Source organism: Thamnophis elegans, chromosome 16, assembly GCF_009769535.1.
Source record: "Thamnophis elegans isolate rThaEle1 chromosome 16, rThaEle1.pri, whole genome shotgun sequence".
NCBI lineage: Eukaryota > Metazoa > Chordata > Lepidosauria > Squamata > Colubridae > Thamnophis > Thamnophis elegans.
Window position 1 is genome coordinate 36348760 of NC_045556.1, and position 20934 is coordinate 36369693.

Consider the following 20934-nt stretch of genomic DNA (forward strand, 5'->3'; position numbering starts at 1 on the left):
GAACAGTGGGAAAGGCATGCAGACACTCTCACAAAAGGAAGAGCAGTCTAAAGAATTCTCCAAAGTTAATCACTCTTTTTCACGACTCTCTTCATTAGATATACCATACCCAACAATTTTATATATGGCCATTTCTGGCTGCAGTTGCTGTAGGCTAAAACATACGAGGAACGGTTGCAGGAACTGGGCTTGGCTAGTCTACTGAAGAGAAGGACCAGGGGAGACAGGAGAACAGTCTTCCAATATTTGAGGGGCTTATTTCAACCTGGAAATAAGGAGGAACTTTCTGACAGTGAGAACAATCAACCCATGGAACAGAAGTTGCTTTCAGGAGTTGTGGGAGCTTCATCACTGGGAGCTTTCAAGAAGAGATTGGGCTGCCACCTGTCAGAAATGGTATAGGGTTCTCTGCCTGGGTAGGGGGGTTGGACTAGATGACCTACAAAGTCCCTTCCAACTCTGTTAATCTGTAAAGGATATTGAGACTCTAGAAAGAGTGCAGAGAAGAAATGATGAGGGGACTGGTGGCTAAAACATACAATGAACAGTTGCAGGAACTGGGCATGGCTAGTCTAGAGAAGAGAAGGACTAGAGGAGACAGGATAGCATCTTCCAATATTTGAGGAGCTGTCCCAGAGAGGAGGGAGGGGGCAAGCTATTTTCCAAAGCACCCGAAGGCCAGACAAGGAAGAATGGATGGAAACTGACCAAGCAGAGATTCAACCTGGAAATAAAGAGGAATTTTCTGACAGTGAGAACCATCAACCTATGGAACAGAAGTTCCTTTTGGAAGTTCACTGGAGGCTTTCAAGAAGAGATTGGACTGCCATTTGTCAAAAATGGTGTAGGATCTCCTGCTTGGGCAGGGGGTTGGACTAGATGACCTATAAGGTCCCTTCCAACTCTGTTAATCTAAAAACATTTTTTAAAAAATGTGGGGTGACCAAGACCTTCTCGGTCCATTACGCAGTGCTAGGGATTCGAACCGCTGAACTGCCGACCTTTCTGATCGGCAAGCTCAGCGTCTTAGCCACTGAGCCACCACGTCATTCAATCAGACATACCCAATTCCTGCAACCATTCTTCGTTTCACTAAACGCCGGGGAACTTTTCCCATTTTGTTCGGCAGGTGAAGCACCCAACCGCTTCGCACACAAATAAATGTGCAATAGGCAAATGTGCAGATAATACAACATTGTTCCTTCTCTGAAAGTCTTTGTGTGCCTCTGGCTCCACGAAGAAGTAGAAGCTTTTGGGAACAACAATAGCTTTATTTGTCGAACAATTTCTGAGGCAACAAGCCCTTTGTCTGATCATAGGAAAATTGCACGAGTTTTGACTCCGCAGACTCCAAAGAGCAATAGAAACTGCTGTACTTGCCCGAAAAAATACACATTTTGGAATTGTTTGAGAAGTCAGGTTCTTAGGCCAAGATCTTGGAATGCCTTTGTCCTTAATAATCCTCAACTTTAAAGGGATTTTTTGACTGCTGTTTTTCACTCTTATGACCACTGCCGCGATCATGAGATCAAAAATCGGACGCTGGGCAACTGGTTCATATTTATGACGGTCGCAGTGTCTGGGTGAGGTGGTGATGATCCCCTTTTGCGACCGTCTGACAAGCAAAGTCAGTGGGGATCCCGGAGTCGCTTAACAACTGTGTTAGTAACACAGTGCATTAAACTTGCTACGGTGGCCCAGAGGTGGAACTCTTGCTTCGCAATCCGGAGGCTGTGAGTTTGATTCTAGGTAGAGGCAGATCTCTCTCTCTCTCTCTGGGCACACTGAGAATAGATCTGTTGAACAAAACTCCACATTGGCGACAGGAAGGGCATCTGGCCAGTAAATACTCAGGGATTAGGGATTTTATTATTATTTTATTAATCAACATTTTATTATATAGTCTCCCAAGGGGGCTCCTGCTTGATGCGACTTTGAGTTCGAATACTGATCAGGATCAGTAAACAGTGACAGAGTTGGAAGGGACCTTGGGGGTCATCTAGTCTAACCCCCTGCTCACGCAGGAGACCCGTACTGGGGATTCGAACCACCGACCTTTCTGATCGACAAACTCAGTGTCTTAGCCACTGACCAATGCATAAATAAATCAACGCTTTATGTGTTAAGCTTATGAATAATAAAATGATTTTTATGTACCCCAGGCAAAAAATCAACTACTGAAGGAGTTCCGTGTTGGATGCAAGCTGAAGGGGAGGGGCTAAACGAGTGGGCGGAGTCAGAACTACTGCGGATGCAGTTCCTCAACTTTTTTTAAAATCTTTTTTTTTTGCTTCGGGGAACTGGCTCCTCCCCTTTGTCTTCCCTCTCTTTGCGCATGCTTGATTCTCATGGAGTGCATCTTCCACTGAATTCAAGACACTTGCGGGTTGATTTAACAGATTAACAGAGTTGGAAGGGACCTTAAAGGTCATCTAGTCCAACCCAAGCAGAAGACCCTACCTCTACCTAGGATCGAACTCACAACCTCCTGATTGTGAGGCGACAACTGTGCACAACTGTGTAATATTCTTTTAATCCGTTTAAACTTTTATTTTCTTCCCCTTTGAAAAGAGGAAGGCGGGTTCCCCCCCCCTCCGCCTGCCTTTCCCAATCATAGAGCAATGCTGCCATCTCGTGGCGAAAGAAAAGTGGTGCACTTGCACTTCTTTTTTCGTTTCTTCGTTGCTTAAGTTTTATTCGTGAACCAGAAAAGCCCCGAGTCGGATTCACACGATCTTGGTCGCCTAGCGAGTGATTCACGTGTGCTTGGGGTTTTGCACCGTGCATGAAGCTGTGCTACTAACCCGCGTAGAAGGCTAGAGCTCCAAGCAAAGGAATTTTATTATTCATTTATTAATCGACATTTTACTACATAGTCTCGCAAGGGCTCCTGTTTGATGCGGTTGTGAGTTCGAATCCTCTTCATTTCCAAGTCATTAATAAATGTTTTATGTGTTAACTTTAGGAATGATAAAATAACTTTTTAAAAGTATGTCCTGGGACAGCGCTCCCCCCCGCCCCCAAAAAAAATCCTGACTAGCAAGTAGTCAAGATTGCAGATAGAAATTCAACTGGTCAAGCAGGGGAAGAGTTCCCTGTTGAATACAAGCCAAAGGGGAGGGCCTAAGCGAGTGGGCGGAGCCAGAACGATTACGACGGAGTTCATTGGCCAAACTCCGTGACATTTAAAAAAAATCCCCGCCCATTTGTGTCACCTGGCTCCTCCCCATCTGCGCGTGCGTGCCCCCTCTCCAGTCTGCGCACGCGTCTCGTTTTAAGCCTCCCAAACAAGAACCGGCTCTCTCTCCCCCACGCCTCTCCCTTAACGCAGGCGCTCTGGGGCCTTTCCGCCCCGCCTTCGCGCTTTCCTCTAAAAAAAAAAAAATATCCAAACCGCGAAACCACTTCCCCGACCTCCTCGTCCCTCCCGGATTGGCCCATTCCGCTGCCGCATCCCGCCCTCGCTGCGCCGACTTTTGTTTCTCGTCGCCCGCCCTCCTCCCCTTTTCAAGGAGGGGGGATATTTGGCAGAGAGAAAGAGAGAGACTGGGCCGGCCTGCCTCCCTCCGGGCCCCGCCTCTCGCGAAGTGGGCGGGGACTCCCAGCGGAAAGGCCCGCCGCCATCTTGGATCGCGGGTGCCTGTGAGGGAAGAGGAGGGGCGGCGGCGACGAAAGAGGGAAGAAGGAGAAGGAGGAGGAGGAGAAAGAGACCCCGCCGCCGCCCGTCGCCCCCTTTGCGCCTTCCGCGGCTCCTGCCCGGGGACGAAACGCTGCTGTGGCCGCCGCTGCCTCCCCAGCCAAGCTGCCCAGTCACCAGCCCCTCGAGCCCAGGTAAATCCGGGCGGCCTAAAGTCAGGCCTTCCGCTCCCCCCCTCGGGCCTATCCCCGCGGGTTGCCTAGCAACGGCCCCTCCTCCCCCTCCCGCCGAGGGAAAGGAAGCGCCCGCGGGCGCCAGGCCAGGAGGAGGAGAGGGGGGGTGAATGGCGACCAGGACGCCCATCGTTCCCAGCCCGCGGCTCTATGGCAGCCCAGCCGCCATCTGCGCCTCCCATCATCCCCAGCCGTTGAAAGGGACGCGCACACCCAGAGACTTCCCGTTCCTGCCTGTCCATGGCTCTGGGAGAACCTGTCATTCCTCTGCCCCCTCCCTCCCAATTCCATCATTCCCAGGCCTTGCTTTCTGCCCCAGACCCCCATGGGCCTGATGGGGGGGTGGGATCCTGGTGCTAGGGGTAGCCAGGCCTTAGAGGAGCTGGGATCTTTGGGCATAGATGTAGGGTGTTGGAGGAGGATTTCTGGCTGGCTTCCTTCCTTCCATCTCTCTTTCCTTCCTTCTTTCCATATCCATCCCTTTCTCATTCCTCCTTTCCTTCCTTCTTTCCATATCATCCCTTTCTCCTTCCTTTTTTCTTTCCTTCTATATCAATCCATCCATCCCTTCCTTCTTTCCATATCCATCCCTTTCTCCTTTCTTCCTTCTTTCTTCCCATATCTATCCCTTTCTCCTTCCTCCTTTCCATATTCATCCCTTTCTTCTTCCTTCCTTCCCTCCCTCTCTCTCTCCTTACTTATCTATCCATCTTTTTCCTTCCTTCTTTCCATATCCATCTCTTTCTTTCTTTCTCTTTCTTTCACTCTCCAATCCACTCTTTTCCCAGCAGGAAGCTACCTACCTCGATGGGTTAAAAAAATGGGTTGGCAACTTTTTAAGACTTGTGGACTTCAACTCCCCAGAGTTCACTTCCGGTGCTGGCTGGGGAATTCTGGGAGTTGAAGTCCACAAATCTTTAAAAAGTTACCAAGACACCCCTGTGTTAAAACTTTAGGGGGTGCATTAAACCAGGGGTCACCAACCTTTCTGATCTCAGGGGCCACTATATTTATAATTTTAAATCCTGCGGACCACTAATATGATTTTTTTTTAAAAAAAGACATATAGTATTTAGTACAATATAAAAAATGCAAATAATTTTTCTGCGGACCACCAAAATTTTCTCGTGGACTGCCACTGCATTAGGCCATATTCCTTGGAACTAAGTGTTTTTACTTATTTATTAATTAGATTTGTACGGCACCTATCTCGATGTTAAGCAATGGCTGGGTGACTTGGGGACAGTCCCTCTCTTTCAGCCCAGCCAACCTCACAGGGGTGTTGTCGTTGAAACGGGTGGCATATAACAGCCCACCCACCTCACTGAGCTGTTATCGTTGGCATGGGCAGCATATAAATTTAATAAACAATAAGCATAGCAAGGGGAAGCGGTATCAGGTATGCCTGTTCTGTTGATCACTTATAAAGTGATAAAGGCAGGATCAACATCTAATGAATAAATGAACAAACAAGGTTTTATGCTCAGGGTGCCTTCTAAGGGTTGAATGGAGAATGGTCTATTTGCCTACAGTTTGTTTAAGCAATGTTTTAACCCTCATTTAAATTCTTTACCTTGGCTGTCCTGGAGTTCCCATGTCCTGAAGGTGTCAAGGACGCCTTTTTCTTCTTTCTGTTGAGAAAGTTAGAAAGCTGTGTCTGTGAAGCTGCCTTTTTATTTGTAAGTTAGAGTACAGCATGACTTACACAACGATGTGCAGTGAATGCCACTTGTGTTGTGCACATTACATCAGAGGGGGACGACGACCAGTGAGCGATTTTTAAAAGAGATTGAGGATTTTGAATAAGTCCTTCTTAAGCAGGCTAAGTGTTGGAATGCTTGAAACGGGGGAATTTTTGCCTGGAGTCTGAACTGAAAGTGGCAAGGACTGCTGCTCTTTCTATTGCCCTGATTTCTTTCTTAAAAAAAAAAAAATTGCAGTGTTAAGTGCTTTACCCATAATAGATCTTCAATGAGAGAGATTGTGCACTTGGCTCTGAATGCATAAGGTGAGCTGTGCACACCTCTTATCCTTTAATCAGCATGTGTGCGCTTGCAGAGTTACACTTCCCTGCAACAACGTGGTATGAATGTAACAAACTAACTTTGCATGCTTGTTTTTCCAAATTAACGAAGCATCTTCCTCATAAGGAAAAACCAGTTAAGAATCCTGTATACTGATAAACTTGTTCTGCAGATTTTTCTGCTCGGGCTAAGAATATTTTAATGCGAGATTCCTGACAAATTACTATCATACGTTAAGGGGGGTTATCGGGCATATCTTTCAAATTTAGGGGTGGTACCCTTTGCTAAAACTTCAGCTTTCGGTTGACCGGTCTGTTTGCCTCCTTTGGTGATTCACACCTGCCAAGGTATGAAGCTTGTTAAACTCAGATTTGGCACGAGAAGAAAGGATTGTGCAGTAAAATATGGACACTGCCTTCTTTTAACACCAGCCTGAGACCTGCAAACTCGTCATCCCGATTTTGGCTATATTTACCTGGGCTGAGGGGCAGTTAATGTTCTCAAAACATCTACCCTGTTTCCCTAAAAATAAGACCTCCCTGGATAATCAGCCCAGTTGGGCTTTTGAGCTCATGCACTAAAATAAGCCCTCCCCTGAAAATATTGCAACACAGCAGCAGCCACGAGGTGACCACGCTCGCCACCTCCTGCACCTCAAAAATAATAAGATCTCCCCGAAAATAAGGCCAAGCGTTTATTTCAGGGGTGGGGAAACACGGTAGGAAATGTTGATCAAGTGTTGCATTCTTAGCATTGCATTTGCAATCCCTGGACACGGACAGGAATTACTAGAATATCCTCTAAAGTTGTAAATCTGTGAGGATTTCCCTCCAGTTGTCTATGATTTAACTTTGGAGATTTGCCATAGTTTTGTCATATCTAGGAAGCTTTGTCCGTTTTTCCGGTATGTGTGCTGTCTTTTCAGTGGCTACTGCCAGACAAGGGAGTGGCTTGCTACAGTTCTTTTCTTCAATAAATAAAGAACATTTAAGACCCTTTATACTTTCCCAACAGGAGATTCAGTGGCTAAGACGCTGAGCTGGTCAATCAGGAAGGTGGGCAGTTTGGCGGTTCGAATCCCTAGTAATGGAGTGAGCTCCCGTTACTTGTCCCAGCTTCTGCCAACCTAGCAGTTTGTAAAAAATGCAAGTAGAAAAATAGGCACCCCCTTGGTGGGAAGGGAACAGCGTTCCGTGCGCCTTCGGCGTTGAGTCATGCCGGCCACATGACCACGGAGACGTCTTCGGACAGCGCTGGCTCTTCGGCTTTGAAACAGAGATGAGCAGTGCCCCCTAGAGTGGGGAACTTTGACCTTTTTATAGTTTCCCATGGCAATCTCTGAACTTTGCACACCTACTGGTTGTGTATTGTTGGGCAGACATTCCCAAAGGGAAGGGGCACAATTTCCATAAGGAAAAATAAAAGCAGCGCAGTCCTCGCACCGCTTTTACGACAAAGAGAAAAGTTCACTTCGGGTTACCTTAAGGGCGCTGCAGAGTTGGGAGCCGTTTGTGTAAATATGCACTGGTTTGAGCCGCGTGCTGTTGAAAGAGGGGTTAGTGACTGTTCAAAGTGACAGCGGGACTGGGGGGAATATGATCATTTTTCACACTTATGACTGTTGCATCATTCCCCATGGTCACGTGATCAAAATTTAGGTGCTGGGCAGCTGGTTTGGATTTATGACAATTGTGTCACATGATCCCCTTTTGAGATTCGCTTCACTTAGCCACGTTGCTCACTTAACAACTGCGGCAAGAAAGGTCACAAAATGGGGCAAAACTCCCTGGACCAGCCTTTCGCTCAGCAACAGGAATGTTGGACTCAGTTATGGTCGTTAAGCTGAGGACTACCTGTATATGAGGACATCATTTGCTTGCTGTTTGAGTTGGTTTTTCTCCCCTCCCCCTCTTGAGTTCTTAAACCTGCCGTTGTAAAACAGGCATATCTTTTGGCTCTGCGCCAGGGTGTGTGCTAGAGGGCACACACATTTGAAGGCAGTTCTTTTGTGCTTTTTGAAACATCGGTTCGATATAGAACAGGGGTCACCAACTTTTGGGACCACAGGAACCACTAAATTCATAATTTTAAATCCCGCAGACCACTAATATGAATGAGCTACCTGATGGCCAGTGGAGGCGGGCGTGGCTAGGTGGTCATGTGACTGTGGGTGTGGCCAACTCGATGTCACTCATGTCCAGGGGGTGCCTCGGCAGCCTCTACTTGCCTCTCCCCTCCCAGTCACTCCTCGCCTGCCCGGGCTCCTTAGGGCCTCAACATTTAAGCAGCCACCATGAGAAAGAGTTGGCAAAGCAGCTGGCTCAGTTCAAATTGGATCTGACCGAGAAGGAGGCTCAGCAGAAGCACCTCACTGAGGACTAAGAGCATAGGCTTTCCAAGCAGAGGGAAGACCTGCGGGAGTGCAAGGCCAGGCGCCGGCACCTGGAGGCTCATTGGGCTGAGATGGTCAGCCAGTTCCAGGCCCTGATGCAGTCCCACTGGAACGAGGCCCTCCGGTTCTTCGCCACCAATGGCTCTTCCCTCCAGCCTTCGCTGAAAACCCCTCACCAGGAGGCTGAAGCAGACCCCAAGTAGGAATTTCTGCCCTTCTCTGATCCACCCAAAAAGACCCCGAAGGGGGAGACTCTCTGCAGCAACACAAGCATTCATTGCACGTATCCGTCCCAGGGGCCGTAGTTTGAGGACCCCTGATTTAGTGCCATATAAAAATGCAAATAAAAACGCTGATCTAGAAGACCCTTTTGCGTTGTTAGCCATTTCTTGCAAAGGATGATCAAAGCGGCGCCTTAAGATGTTGCCAGCATGGACAGGGCCTGAAATAGTGTCTTTCATTCATATGACCGGCTCACTGGTGGAATTGCATCTGCCACACCACGCTGTCCATGCCCTACTGTATGGAATGGATGAATTCTAATCAGATGACAGCCACGTGTTTACTAGAAGATGCTTACGCTTGGGAAATCACATCGTCCGAGGAGGGGAAATGACCTAAACCATCAGATGGAGCTCAGATTTTATTTTATTTTCTAGTGGGAAAGGACCCAGCTAGTCGTTGCATTCTGACTTCTCCAAAACAGATTCTCTCTCCATTGCCCTTCCTGATGCCAGCTTTATATTTTTCTTTCAAACCTACAAGAGTATAGGTTTTGCAATCTCCTTAAGCAATTTAAACTATTTTGTTACTGTTTGGGCAATAAATGAAGATAGCTTTGCACTCTTTAAAATTAACCGACTTGTTTTTTTGCTGCCTGCCCTGCCCAAAACAACATTTCACCCCTCTGCTTGAATTGGTTGTAGAAATGGAATACATAATTCATTTACAATGAGTTTCCATTCACTTGCGGTCTCCTCTTCCTTGTTTTCAGCTTTGGGTAACGTAGTTCTGCTTCATTATTTTAACTTGCTCATTAAAAAAAACAACAGACTGGCTAACATAGCTTACATATGAGGCTTGGCCCTTCATCCCTAAATAAATGTGCGCAAACCTTTGTTCAAGACTTAGGTAAATAGCCTGAGAAACTTTTTCGCGAAAGACGCAGTTAATTTCTCGCAGGAAAAAAAAAAGATAAGAGGCTTAAAATAATGGGGAGTAGGCAAGGTAAGCCTTGCATGGTGTTGGGTTTAATTGCTTAATAAATTCTTCCGTTATCCTGCCAGGAAATTGAGAGAAAGGGCGCATGGAATCTCCTGAAATATCTAGGTGTGTCCACTGTGGGAAAAAGGAGCAGCAATCTGATACTAAAGTAGGATTCATAAAAGGAACGAACACACTACTGATCTTTGTGATTGGAGGGCAAATTGTGAAAAGTATGTGAACTTATACTGTGTGAGAATATATCTTCTGAACAAAACTCCGCATTGGCAACAGGGAAGGCATCTGGCCAGTAAAAACTCTGCTAGCTCCATTCAGTTGCCCAGACTCCACCCTGCAAGGGATTATGGGGTCATTAAAAGAAGATGACAAGAAGAGGGGAAGCTGACTCAACGCCAGGACTTGTACAACACGATTGCAGAGTAAACATAAACTACAAGTAGCCCTCGACTTACAACAGTTCATTTAGTGACCGTTCAGAGTTACAACGGTCTGCTGCAACAATTGTAAGTGTGAAAAACAGTGATAAGTCACTTTCCCCGGTGTTGTCGTAACTTTGAACAGTCACTAAATGGACTGTTGTAAGTTGAGGACCATATATCTACGAGCCACGGTGGTGCAGTGGTTAGAGTGCAGTACTGCAGGTTACGTCTGCTGACTGCCTGCAATTTGATAGTTCGAATCTCACCAGGCTCAAGGTTGACTCGGCCCTCCGTCCTTCCGAGTCTGGTAAAACAAGGACCCAGATTGTTGGTGGCAACAGGCTGACTCTGTAAACTGCTTAGAGAGGGCTTTAAAGCACTGTGAAACGGTATATAAGTCTAACTGCTATTGCTATCTCAGTAAATATACAAGGAGTCAGTTGACTTTGGAGTTTTTGGGGTTCTGTGGTTCTCTTAAGGACCAACTATGAGTTGTGAATGAAACAGGAAATTTGTGATCCAAGGATAATCATGTTAAGCTGTTTCTCTTTTTCCTTCTCTAGTGCCACAATGGCAACTGCACCTTACAACTATTCCTACATCTTTAAATACATCATTATCGGTAAGTCTAAAGCTCCTTTGGAAACGCCTTATTATTTCTGCTACAGCACACTTCCAGATGCTGTTGACTGCAGCTGGTGTTGGGATAATAGAAGTTGTGGGAAGAAGATCTTGCCTACCAACAACGAGTAAAATGCAAAAAAAGGGATCTATTTTCGGGATATGTCAAATCATCCCCTGCGTGCGAGGCTCGGTGGAAAGGTGGCATACAATGTCACAAGTCACAGACGCTTTGTTGGTGGTGCTTTCAATTGGGTGGTCTTGAGGGGTTTGTCCCCATTCATCCAAAAGCAGGATTTGGTTTATTTTTAATGCTTGGACTGCTGCATTATTTCACAGGTGAATTAGTGTTCTCCTGTGCGCTGCTTGGGGAATTCAAGCATGGGTTAACTTGTCCATTAGGTTTGAGACTGAGTTATGCAAATTGCTGGTCACGCCTCCTCTGACTGGACTGGTTCAGTTTTTTAAACTCAGTCCAGCCTAAAGAGACGCAAAATAATTCAGTCTGGCCAGAATTTTGGATTTCAGAGCCAGGAAGTGAGGTAGAATGATTTACCCTTTAGACACTTCCTTCAGTGGCTACTGGGCTGCTCACTTTTGATCTTTGTTATGTGTCCCGTATTGGGTAAAGGCTACTCCGCGTTAGAGCTGGTAGAATAGTCTCCTAGGGCTAAACACCACTCATTCCTGGTATGTGATTTTAGACTCTCTTGCTATCCAGCTTCGAAATAGTCCTCAGCTCAGAAACATTCATTTATCGACCACTTGAAGCTACAACAGCACTGGGGAAAAAGGGGCATACCAACTGGCATGGATTTACAGTGGTTGCAGGGTCCTGGGGTCATGGATCGGCATTTGTGACTTTCCCAGCCTGCTTACAACAAGCAAGCAGGAATCCCGGCCCCAAGTACTAATTATGATAAGAAGTCCAGGTTTACTTTTGTAGTGATTTGAGATCTTTCTTGGCCTAAACATGTGCGCACACGATAGGATCAGACACGAGGTGGCTTGTTTGTTTTCAGTGTGATTATATAAACCATTGTTTTAATGCCTAGCAAGTTGTAGAAAACGTACGTTACGTTCCCGAGCGGGAAATACAGCTAGCGTATTCTTGTTACTCATCCGTGCTCTTTCAAAGAAATGTAAGAAGTGGGAACTTTTCCCTCCTGACTTTCAGTTACAAATTCTGTAATAGCGATACCAGGAAAAAAAAAAAGATTCCAGAGCAATTCTTAGTAGCATTATGCACTACTTTTCATTCCCCCTCCCACCTTAAAAAAAAAAAGCTTGCATGGCACTTTCATTAAGGAGGAATGCTGATCGTGGATTATTACACCATCTTTGTGGGAGAAAAATGGCTCCATATTATTATTCCATAGATAACTTCTGCGATAGATACTAAGTCGAGGCCACAATGGTAACAGTTCATTTCTGAATATTCCTCTCTTTTCTCTCCTTTTTTTTCCCCCTCTTCATTTTAAGGTGATATGGGTGTAGGAAAGTCCTGCTTGCTCCATCAGTTTACAGAAAAGAAGTGTAAGTGTGCACATCTCTTCCTAATTGTAGTAGTAACTACCACATGTTTTTTATCCTCTCCGCTTTCCCAACATGTTAATGTTAGGCTTCTCTTATGTTATTAAAGCTGCATTACAAAATGGGAATGGTTCTGGATTTCACTGAAGCAAAATGCCTTCCATTATGTAATACACAATCATGATTGGTTTAATGTCATGAATTTTTGTTCAGAGATAGGCTTAACAACCAAAGATTTATACATATGCTGATGACTAGAGTTGGGGGAGGTTTTGCCAGAACCCTTGCCTATAAAGTAACATGCAGTAGAACAAGTTGGAAAATAGTTGTTCACATTAATAGAAAAAAACACAATTGCTGGTTTTGGGGCTGCCATTTAGCTGAGGTGGTGGGTTAAGCAGGCCTTCAGGGATGACATGCCTGCTCCTCGTTCATGGGGATCCCTGTGAACGGAAGTGTTAGGTAATAAGTGCTTTCTCATTTTTGTTTCGTTTTGCCTCCCAGTTATGGCAGACTGCCCCCATACAATTGGAGTCGAGTTTGGTACCAGGATAATTGAAGTTAGCGGCCAGAAAATTAAGCTGCAGATCTGGGACACGGCGGGACAAGAGAGATTCAGAGCTGTCACACGGAGCTACTACAGAGGTGCTGCAGGAGCCCTTATGGTTTATGATATCACTAGGTAAGGTGATGGAGATGCCCTTTTGCTGTGGTTTGAACCCAGGGCTGCCTGTCCCTTAACTCACTGTGGTTTAGCTTGATGCTCTTTTAGCTGAAACTGGCTTCTGGAACAGGGACGCGGTGGCTTAGGGGCTAAGATGCTGAGCTTGTCGATCAGAAAGGTCGGTGGTTCAAATCCCTAGCACTGGGTAACGGAGTGAGCTCCCCTTACTTGTCCCAGCTTCTGCCACCTAGCAGTTTGAAAGCACGTAAAAATGCAAGTAGAAAAATAGGAGCCACTTTTGGTGGGAAGGGAACAGCGTTCCGTGCACCTTCAGCATTTAGTCATGCTGGCCACATGACCACGGAGACGTCTTCGGACAGCGCTGGCTCTTCGGCTTTGAGATGGAGATGAGCACTGTCCCCTAGAGTCGGGAACGACTAGCACGTACATGCAAGGGGAATCTTTACCTTCTGGAACAAAGCAGGAGTCGGACTTATTGTATCAAACCTCTCCTTTTAGCCAGATAACAATTTCCAACGTTCTCAAATCGAGATTTAAAAAGCTCCTCCATACAGACACCTCGTTTTGATAAAACATGGTAGAAAAAGGTGGGGGAGTGGGGTGGGGGGACATAAATACTGAATCTTTCTCGGACCAAATGGGATGAAGTTGGACTTTCCCTTGCTGTGATTTGTCTTCAGAGACAGAAGAAAAGAGCAGGCATTCTATAAATGTGATGAAATGTTTGCTTCCTTTTTGTCTCGTAGAAGAAGTACGTATAACCATTTAAGCAGCTGGCTGACGGACGCAAGGAATCTAACTAACCCAAATACTGTGAGTGTCCTAATTTAGAAACTTTTGTGTTAGGGTCTGTTCGTCTCCAGGTTGAGATGTCAGGAAATTTCTCCTCAGTTCCAAGTTGCTTCTCTCCTTGATTAGTTTTCACCCATTGCTTCTTGTCCTGCCCTCAGGTTCCTTTGGAGAATAGCTTGACTCCCTCTTTTTGGGGGGCAGCCCCTCAAATATTAGAACACTGTTATGTCTCCTCTAGTCCTTCTTTTCATTAAACTAGACATCCCCAGTTCCTGCAACCGTTCTTAATACATTTTAGCCTCCATTCCCCTAGAATTGAATATATCTTCTATTTTCCTAATAGGCCTCTGCCTCTTCCCCTCTTGTGGTGGAACAGCTGTACAGTCTATTACAATTTGCTTAAGGGAGACAGTTTTGTGATTTTTTTCTCTGGCTCCATATTCCAAGGGGAAGGGATTCTTTCCCTTTTTGTACAGCCCCGGTTAGAAAGCGATGTGGTTAACTACAGCAGTCATTGTAGCTCGCTAGGCTTCTGACTTCCTCTTCCAGCACGTCTGTGTTAATTTCATAATGTGCAGTTCCTTAAAACTGCTTCCTTAGCCTAATGAGAAACCAAATTGTCCGTTAATTAATTCTGGCCTTGCCCAATTCCAGGCTTTTGACAAGCTCTTTTTGCCCGCTGCTGGATTTCTGTTAAATACCCCGTTTTGTCTCTTGTTCTGGATGCAGGTGATCATCCTTATAGGAAACAAAGCAGATCTGGAAGCCCAGAGAGATGTGACATATGAGGAAGCCAAACAATTTGCTGAAGAGAACGGTATGTATAGTTGCTCCAGAGTAATAGCAGTATCGCTTAGACTTGTATACCGCTCCACAGTGCTTTACGGAATCCTCTGAGCAGTTTACGGAGTCAGCCTCTCTCCCCCCCCCCCCCCCAAATCAATCTGGGTCCTCGTTTTACCAACCTCGGAAAGATGGAAGGCTGAGTCAACCTTGATCTGGTCAGGATCAAACCCCTGGTAGTGAGCTGAATTAGCTTGCATTACTGCATTCAAACCACTATGCCACCAGGGCCCCTTCCTTCCTCTCCTTTCCTTTCCTTCTTTCCTTTCTTCCTCTCTAAGCAGCTTACAGAGTCAGCCTATCACCCCCAACAATCTGGGTCCCCATTTTCCCAACCTTGGAAGGATGGAAAGCTGAGTCATCCTTGAGCAGGTCAGGATCGAACTCCTAGCAGCGGGCAGAGTTAGCCTGCAATACGCTCGGCAGAAAGATGGCGCAGAAACTGTTTAGAGCAGTATCAATGTAGGCCCTGTGGATGTTGATGTATGTGTGGACTATTCAAATTGTATGCAGGACCTTGTTATACTTTGGAGACACTGACTTGCTGGTTGGTGAGATCCGAAAGAGGAGTATTTTGATTCCCGACCTAGGTTAAACTTGCACTTCGTTCTCCCAACAGGTTTGCTGTTCCTTGAAGCGAGTGCAAAAACGTAAGTAGGCTCCTGTACGTTAAAAAACATCATTTGTTTCATAGATGAATTCATCATTTGCCTGGCAAAGCAAGCTGTGTCAGTGTAATTTCTTAATTGTAGCATAAAAAGAAAAAAACGCAGGTTTCCTTAACCTGAAAGAAATGGGTTTTATGAATGGAGATTCTTTCCCTGTGAATTTTTCTCTGCCAAAAAAACAAAAGAGCGAAATGTCTTATTTGCAGAAGAAGAATCATTTCGATTTATGACAGTGCCGGTGGTTAAAATTGCACTTGTATAATGCTAGTTAGAGGGACGTGGTGGCTCAGTGGCTAAGATGCTGAGCTTGTCAATCAGAAAGGTTGGCATTTGGGCGGTTCGAATCCCTAGCACCGCATAACGGAATGAGCTCCCGTTGTTTGTCCCACTTCGAAAGCATGTAAAAATGTAAGTAGAAAAATAGGGGCCACCTTTGGTGGGAAGGTAACAGTGTTCTGTGCGTCTTCGGCATTGAGTCATGCCGGCCACATGAGCACGGAGACGTCTTCAGACAGCGCTGGCTCTTTGGCTTTGAAATGGAGATGAGCACCACCCCCTAGAGTTGGGAATGACGAGCACATATATGTGAGGGGAACCTTTATGTTTACCTAACACTAGTTATTCAAAACATAAGCAACCGACCATGGGCCACACAGTTTATGGATTGTGATTTTAGTGTAGTTCGATCATGTATAATTGACAGATTGGGTTTTATCATAGATTTATCTGTTATTTATTATTTTATTCTAGAATTTGTTCTGTCTATGACTAATAAAAAAAAATATTATTATTCAGCTTCAAAACATGGGAAGTGCAGTGTGCAAACAGGAGTGGTGTATTTGGTGGGGTCCTGGATGCTTTCTGAGTATGGTAGTTTTGTTGCAGATGTTTCATGACCCAAGTAGGGAACATCATCCCTTTTGATCATGCACGTCGGGCATGGCCGATGTGACCTAGTTAGGTAACGAAACATCTGCAAAGGAAGCAAGCTCGGAAGAAACACCAAGGACCCCTCAGTTCGACCCCAAGCTATAAATATAGATGCATTGGTCATAAAACTCCCAAATTAACAGCACTGGCGTGTCCTTTTCCCCCCCCAGAGGCGAGAACGTGGAAGATGCGTTCCTAGAAGCCGCCAAGAAAATCTACCAGAATATCCAAGACGGGAGCCTGGACCTGAACGCAGCAGAGTCAGGGGTACAGCACAAGCCTTCGGCTCCACAGGGCGGGCGGCTAACCAGCGAACCCCAGCCCCAAAGAGAAGGCTGCGGCTGCTAGTTGACCTTGGTTCCTCGGCTCTGTCTGTGACCTTTCACCTCTGTCAAGAGCAGTGCTTTTTTGGGGGGAGGGTGGGGCTGCTTCCGTTTTCCTCTGCACATCTTACCAGGTTTAATTAAAACTCCCGAGGCAAGAGTTTAACACAGTACTAAACTGCTAAAAGAATAAAATAAAAAGAGAAAAAACTTAGATGTAATCAGGTTATCAAAGGCAAGTAGAGTCATACCCCCCATCCCTGCATGGTAAATCTTAGACGTCCTTATTCCCCCCTACCTCTCCCCTCCCCATAATCAATTTGTCCTTGTGAATAGATGTCACCGATTCATGATTTACAAAACAGAGCTCTGATGCTGGACCTCATGACTTTCACTCTCTCTCTCCCCTTCTTTTCTCCGCAGAGCTTTTGTCTCTCGTAAAGTTTAACTTTGGTAGCTTCAACTTTTTTCTCCCAATCTGTAACTGGTCTGTCCTTTTTAGTAACAAAAAAAAAAAAAGAAAGAAAGGAAAAAAAAAAGATTTGCTATGAAACTATTTCCAAGGGTAGAACGGGATCCCGCGTGGATTGCTTTCATTGGGAAACTGGTGGTGGTAGTTAGGGTTTTTTGGCGGAGGGGGGAGGAAGACACTTATCACTGGGCCCCCTCCGTCTCGGCTTGGGACATGGTGTGGATTTATCTCATATCCCATGTCTTGAGGCTGCCGCCGCCGCTGTTCCCTATTTTTACCCATACGGGCCCTTATTATTAACCAAGCGTAAATATGTATAAATTTTGACCAAACCAAGCTACACACTCAGATACATCCTGTGTATATGATTTTAATGGAGGACGGGAAATTAGAAACTTAAAAGTGTACAGCTCCACTAAAGATGGCCAGGTTAGTGAGTGCAGGTCATTTGTCCACCCCGGTTTCACTTTATGACGTTTGGCGTTAATGCAGTGACCAAGAGTATTGCTAGCCCAGCGTGGGACCTCTCTGCCCTCTTCTCTGCCCTACTCCTCCTCCTCTTTTTTTGTTGTTGTTACTGCGGGTCTTGTGTACTTGAGGATGTGCTAACTCACTTTCCCTCTTCCCCCTTAAAAGATAGCTCTTGCATTTATTCCAGCCTGCGTTGCCCGTCTTGTTGTGTAAGAAGGTGGGGCTGGGTCGCACACCTGTATGCTTCTGGGAAGGGTCTTCTTCCAACTGGACCGTGGCAAATGTTACTCTTGAGGGAGTTTGGACTCTGCTGGACACTACAAAGTTCCATAACCTTAGCTGCTGATAACTCTTCCCAACTTCCTCTCTGCCATGATCCCTGAAAGAGGGTTCACTGAGAAGGGTGGGCCCTGTAGGATGGAATCCCCCCCCCCCCAAACCTCTCTCCACCCTTAATTGTTCTCTCAATGCCAATCTGGTTGAAGATGTGGCTAAGCCCGGCTGGGGAAAAGGATGAGCCCCTTTGATTCTGTTGCCCTGCAGTGTCTCAAGCGACCACGCCTAGACACACACGCCCTCGATGACACTAAAACCAGGCCACGTTCCAGTGTGCAAAAGCGAAAGGGGAGAACCAGCACACTGTCCTTCCTCGCTTACGTGCCCCTTTTTTCGTTTGCTCTAGTTTTTTCCCCTCCCTCCTGAAATCTCAAGATTCTTTCAAAGTAGATGGGTATTACAGAATTTTGCTCTTTGAATTGCACCGTGTGGGGGTGGGGGTAGGGGGGGGCGAGGGTTGCCCAGGGACCATGACCTGTTGACACAACTTAAAAAGTTTTGGGCAAAGGCAGTTTGCTTCCTGCAGCTTGTTAGCGGTGCAATATCCTTTTCTTGCTGTGTCCGTCCCGCCCCCCCCCCCCCCTTTCAAATTACAGTAGGTCTTCATTTTCTGTGACAGGATTTATTTGGGCTGCTGTATACTCATTTAATGTAACAATGCTATTATCTAAATATTTGTAAATAAAGTACCTGTATCTAGACAAAAATGAGTGTTAGTTGTTCTTGGAGGAGGAAGAATAAAAGGGTTGTGAATTGTGGGACAGCTGAAATGAATGGTTTTTTTTAAAGGGGGGGGGGATAAAACTTTAGAAGTTGGGCTTGGATTGTCCCAAAGGTGCTTTTTCAAGACAAAACTGGACTTTTTTTTTCCCTTGAAGATGTTTCGCTCTTCATCTAGGAAGCTTCTTCAGTTTTTCTTCTTCAGAAACTTCAGAACTGAAGAAGCTCCTTGGATGAGGAAGGAAACGTCTTCAAGGAAAAAAACAAAAGGAAGTCCAGTTGCCTTTTGGAAAAACACCTTTGGGACAACCATGGCCTTGGATGACCGAGAAACTCCACAGACTTTGAATTCTTTTATGGGGTCTTCTATCATACAGGGTCTTATTTTCTTTTGACCCCCAAAATAAGCGCTTGGCCTTATTTTTGGGGAGGTCTTATTTTTGAGGTGCAGGAGGCGGCGAGCGTGGTCACCTTGTGGCTGCTGCTGTGTTGCAATATTTTCAGGAAGGGCTTATTTTCAGGGAATGGCATATTTTAGCGCATGCTAAAGCCTGATTGAGCTTATTATCCAGGGAGATCTTATTTGGGGGGAAACAGGGAATAAAGACTCAGGAAATCTACGGGAGTGTTCCTTATGTTCAGAATTTGCTCTGATTTCCTTTGCTAGCTCATTTAATTTTTAAGAAAGACAATACGTTTGAAGATAAAAGTGTTACTTCATTCTTAAATATGAAATGTGAGCTATTGTTGGCCTTTTAAAAACTTCCCAAATAAGTTGCTACAGGCAAATGATGACGGGTATCAGCTGTCTGTACTCCTAGGCAGCTATCGCACACCCTAAAATTCTATGTTTCAAATAATTTTTTTTTCCTGGCTGCATAAAGGAGGGAGAAGAGATTTTGAGATGTGAAATATCGATGTAATCCTCGTTAACGGCCATCGAGCACGGACACTCAAAAAGTCGAACCCTTTTGTACAAAAAAAATTTATTCACAAAATATTTTATCCCATAAAAAAGCCGGGTTTTTTGCTTTTAAACGGTGGTTAAAAAGAAACGTAAAAAGAGCGAAAGACACACACCTCTTCCTAGATTCCACTCCACTCTGAAGTGGAGCCCTGATGTTGCTTTCAGCGTGGCAGAATTCCACGAGAGAGAGGCGGAAAACCTGAGGGCTCGAAGACGGTTAAAACTTGTAAATAAATGAGGTAGTCTTCATGACTTTCACATCCAATTGGCACAGGTTTCACCAATCCCATTTGTGCATAGTATTTTTCTACAACAACAAAAAAAGCACAATTTAAGTACCAAGCAGCAAGTTACAGATCTCTTCCCTCTGTGTAATTCCTCATGACAACTTCCTTCATTTTATTCGTGAAATATTTGTTCTAAGGAAGCTGCATTTTACCAGGCTCTGAATACAGGTAATCCTCCACTTAACCACCCACAATTGAGCCTAAAAGTTTCTGTTACTAAGTGAGGTGTAGTTGTTAAATGAGGCTTTGTCCCATCTTGCTTGCCGCAGTCGCTAGGTGAATCCCTGCTGTTGTTAGTCACCAATCTGGCTTCCCTGTTGACTTTGCTCGTTGAGAAGGTTGCATGTGACACCGCAACCGTCATAAATTTGAGTCAGTTGCCAAGCGTCTGCATTTTGATCACCTGACTCTGGAGATGCCACAAAGATCGTGGGAAATGGTCATAAGTGCCGTTGTTAACGGTCACTAAATGAACTGTTGTATAGCCCGCAGTAGTTTTGTCCTTGGTTACTTACAACTGTCCAGCATCACAATTGACTTTTTAAGATCTTTTCCAGACTGGCATGGAAAACCTTTGTCATGCTACTAAGAAGGAATATGTGTCAACTGTGACTTAAAAGTCTTCAATTTGGTCAACCCACGTTTAAAACCATTCACAGCTGGGTGTGTCTCACCTGCTCTGTGGAAGCTACGTCTTGAACTGATAAACCGCTTGAGATTGGCTCGAAGTGTCTGTAGTTGTCCAGGGCGAAGGGGCTGTGGTGGACTAGGGAGGAAAAAAACCAACAACCCAAAACCTTAACTAAACACGTACGGTTTTTGATTTTATAAAAGTCATAAGAAAGCTGGTGCTCTTTAGGTTAAAAAAACAACACTTTAAATGGATTTTGGATGCTTTCATGTACATGTTTTTCCTTCAAGCGATGTTACTGTATTCTTTGGAGTATAAGACGCATCAAGATTTTGAAGAGGCAAATAAAAAAAGGTTTTGCACTCTGCAAACCTCCCCAAAATGGCCCGTTTTTTACAAAAACCAGCCCATTTCCCCCCCCCCCCAAAAGGCATGAAAAGCCTTTAGGGAGCTTGCAGAGTGCTCCTGGAGGGTAGGAGAGACCAAAAACAAGCAAAAAATGGGCCCGTTTTTCGTAAAAAAATAAATTAAAAAAAGGGCATGGATAGCCTTTAGGAAGCTTCTAAAGTGCTCCTCGGGGGCTGAGGGGGGTTTAAAATCGAGCAAAAAACGGGCCGATTTGTGCTCATTTCTGCCCTTCCCAGCCCCCAGGAGCTCTTTAAAAGCTTCCTACAAGCTATGCACGGCCATTTTGGTTTCGGGAGGCAAAAAATGCTGTATTCAGTG

General features: G+C 45.4%; 2 protein-coding genes across 6 annotated transcripts in view; one reads left to right on the forward strand and one right to left on the reverse strand.

The window, feature by feature from the left end:
• The first annotated feature begins 3597 nt into the window (after positions 1-3597).
• Positions 3598-16890, forward strand: RAB14 (RAB14, member RAS oncogene family). The gene is made up of 8 exons (XM_032232822.1): positions 3598-3831; positions 10493-10551; positions 12033-12086; positions 12588-12765; positions 13515-13581; positions 14290-14377; positions 15023-15053; positions 16172-16890. The coding sequence occupies exons 2-8, from the start codon at positions 10500-10502 to the stop codon at positions 16347-16349; spliced, it is 648 nt and encodes a 215-aa protein (XP_032088713.1). The 5' UTR covers positions 3598-3831; positions 10493-10499; the 3' UTR covers positions 16350-16890.
• Positions 16891-20251: 3361 nt separating this feature from the next.
• The window catches only part of CNTRL (centriolin), a 40216-nt gene continuing 39533 nt past the window's right edge, over positions 20252-20934 (reverse strand). For all 5 annotated transcript variants that reach the window (XM_032233026.1, XM_032233027.1, XM_032233028.1 and 2 more), the window contains one exon: positions 20252-20343. In XM_032233026.1, coding sequence (XP_032088917.1) covers positions 20266-20343 — 78 coding nt within the window. In that variant the 3' untranslated portion in view covers positions 20252-20265. The remainder of the gene's footprint in view (positions 20344-20934) is intronic.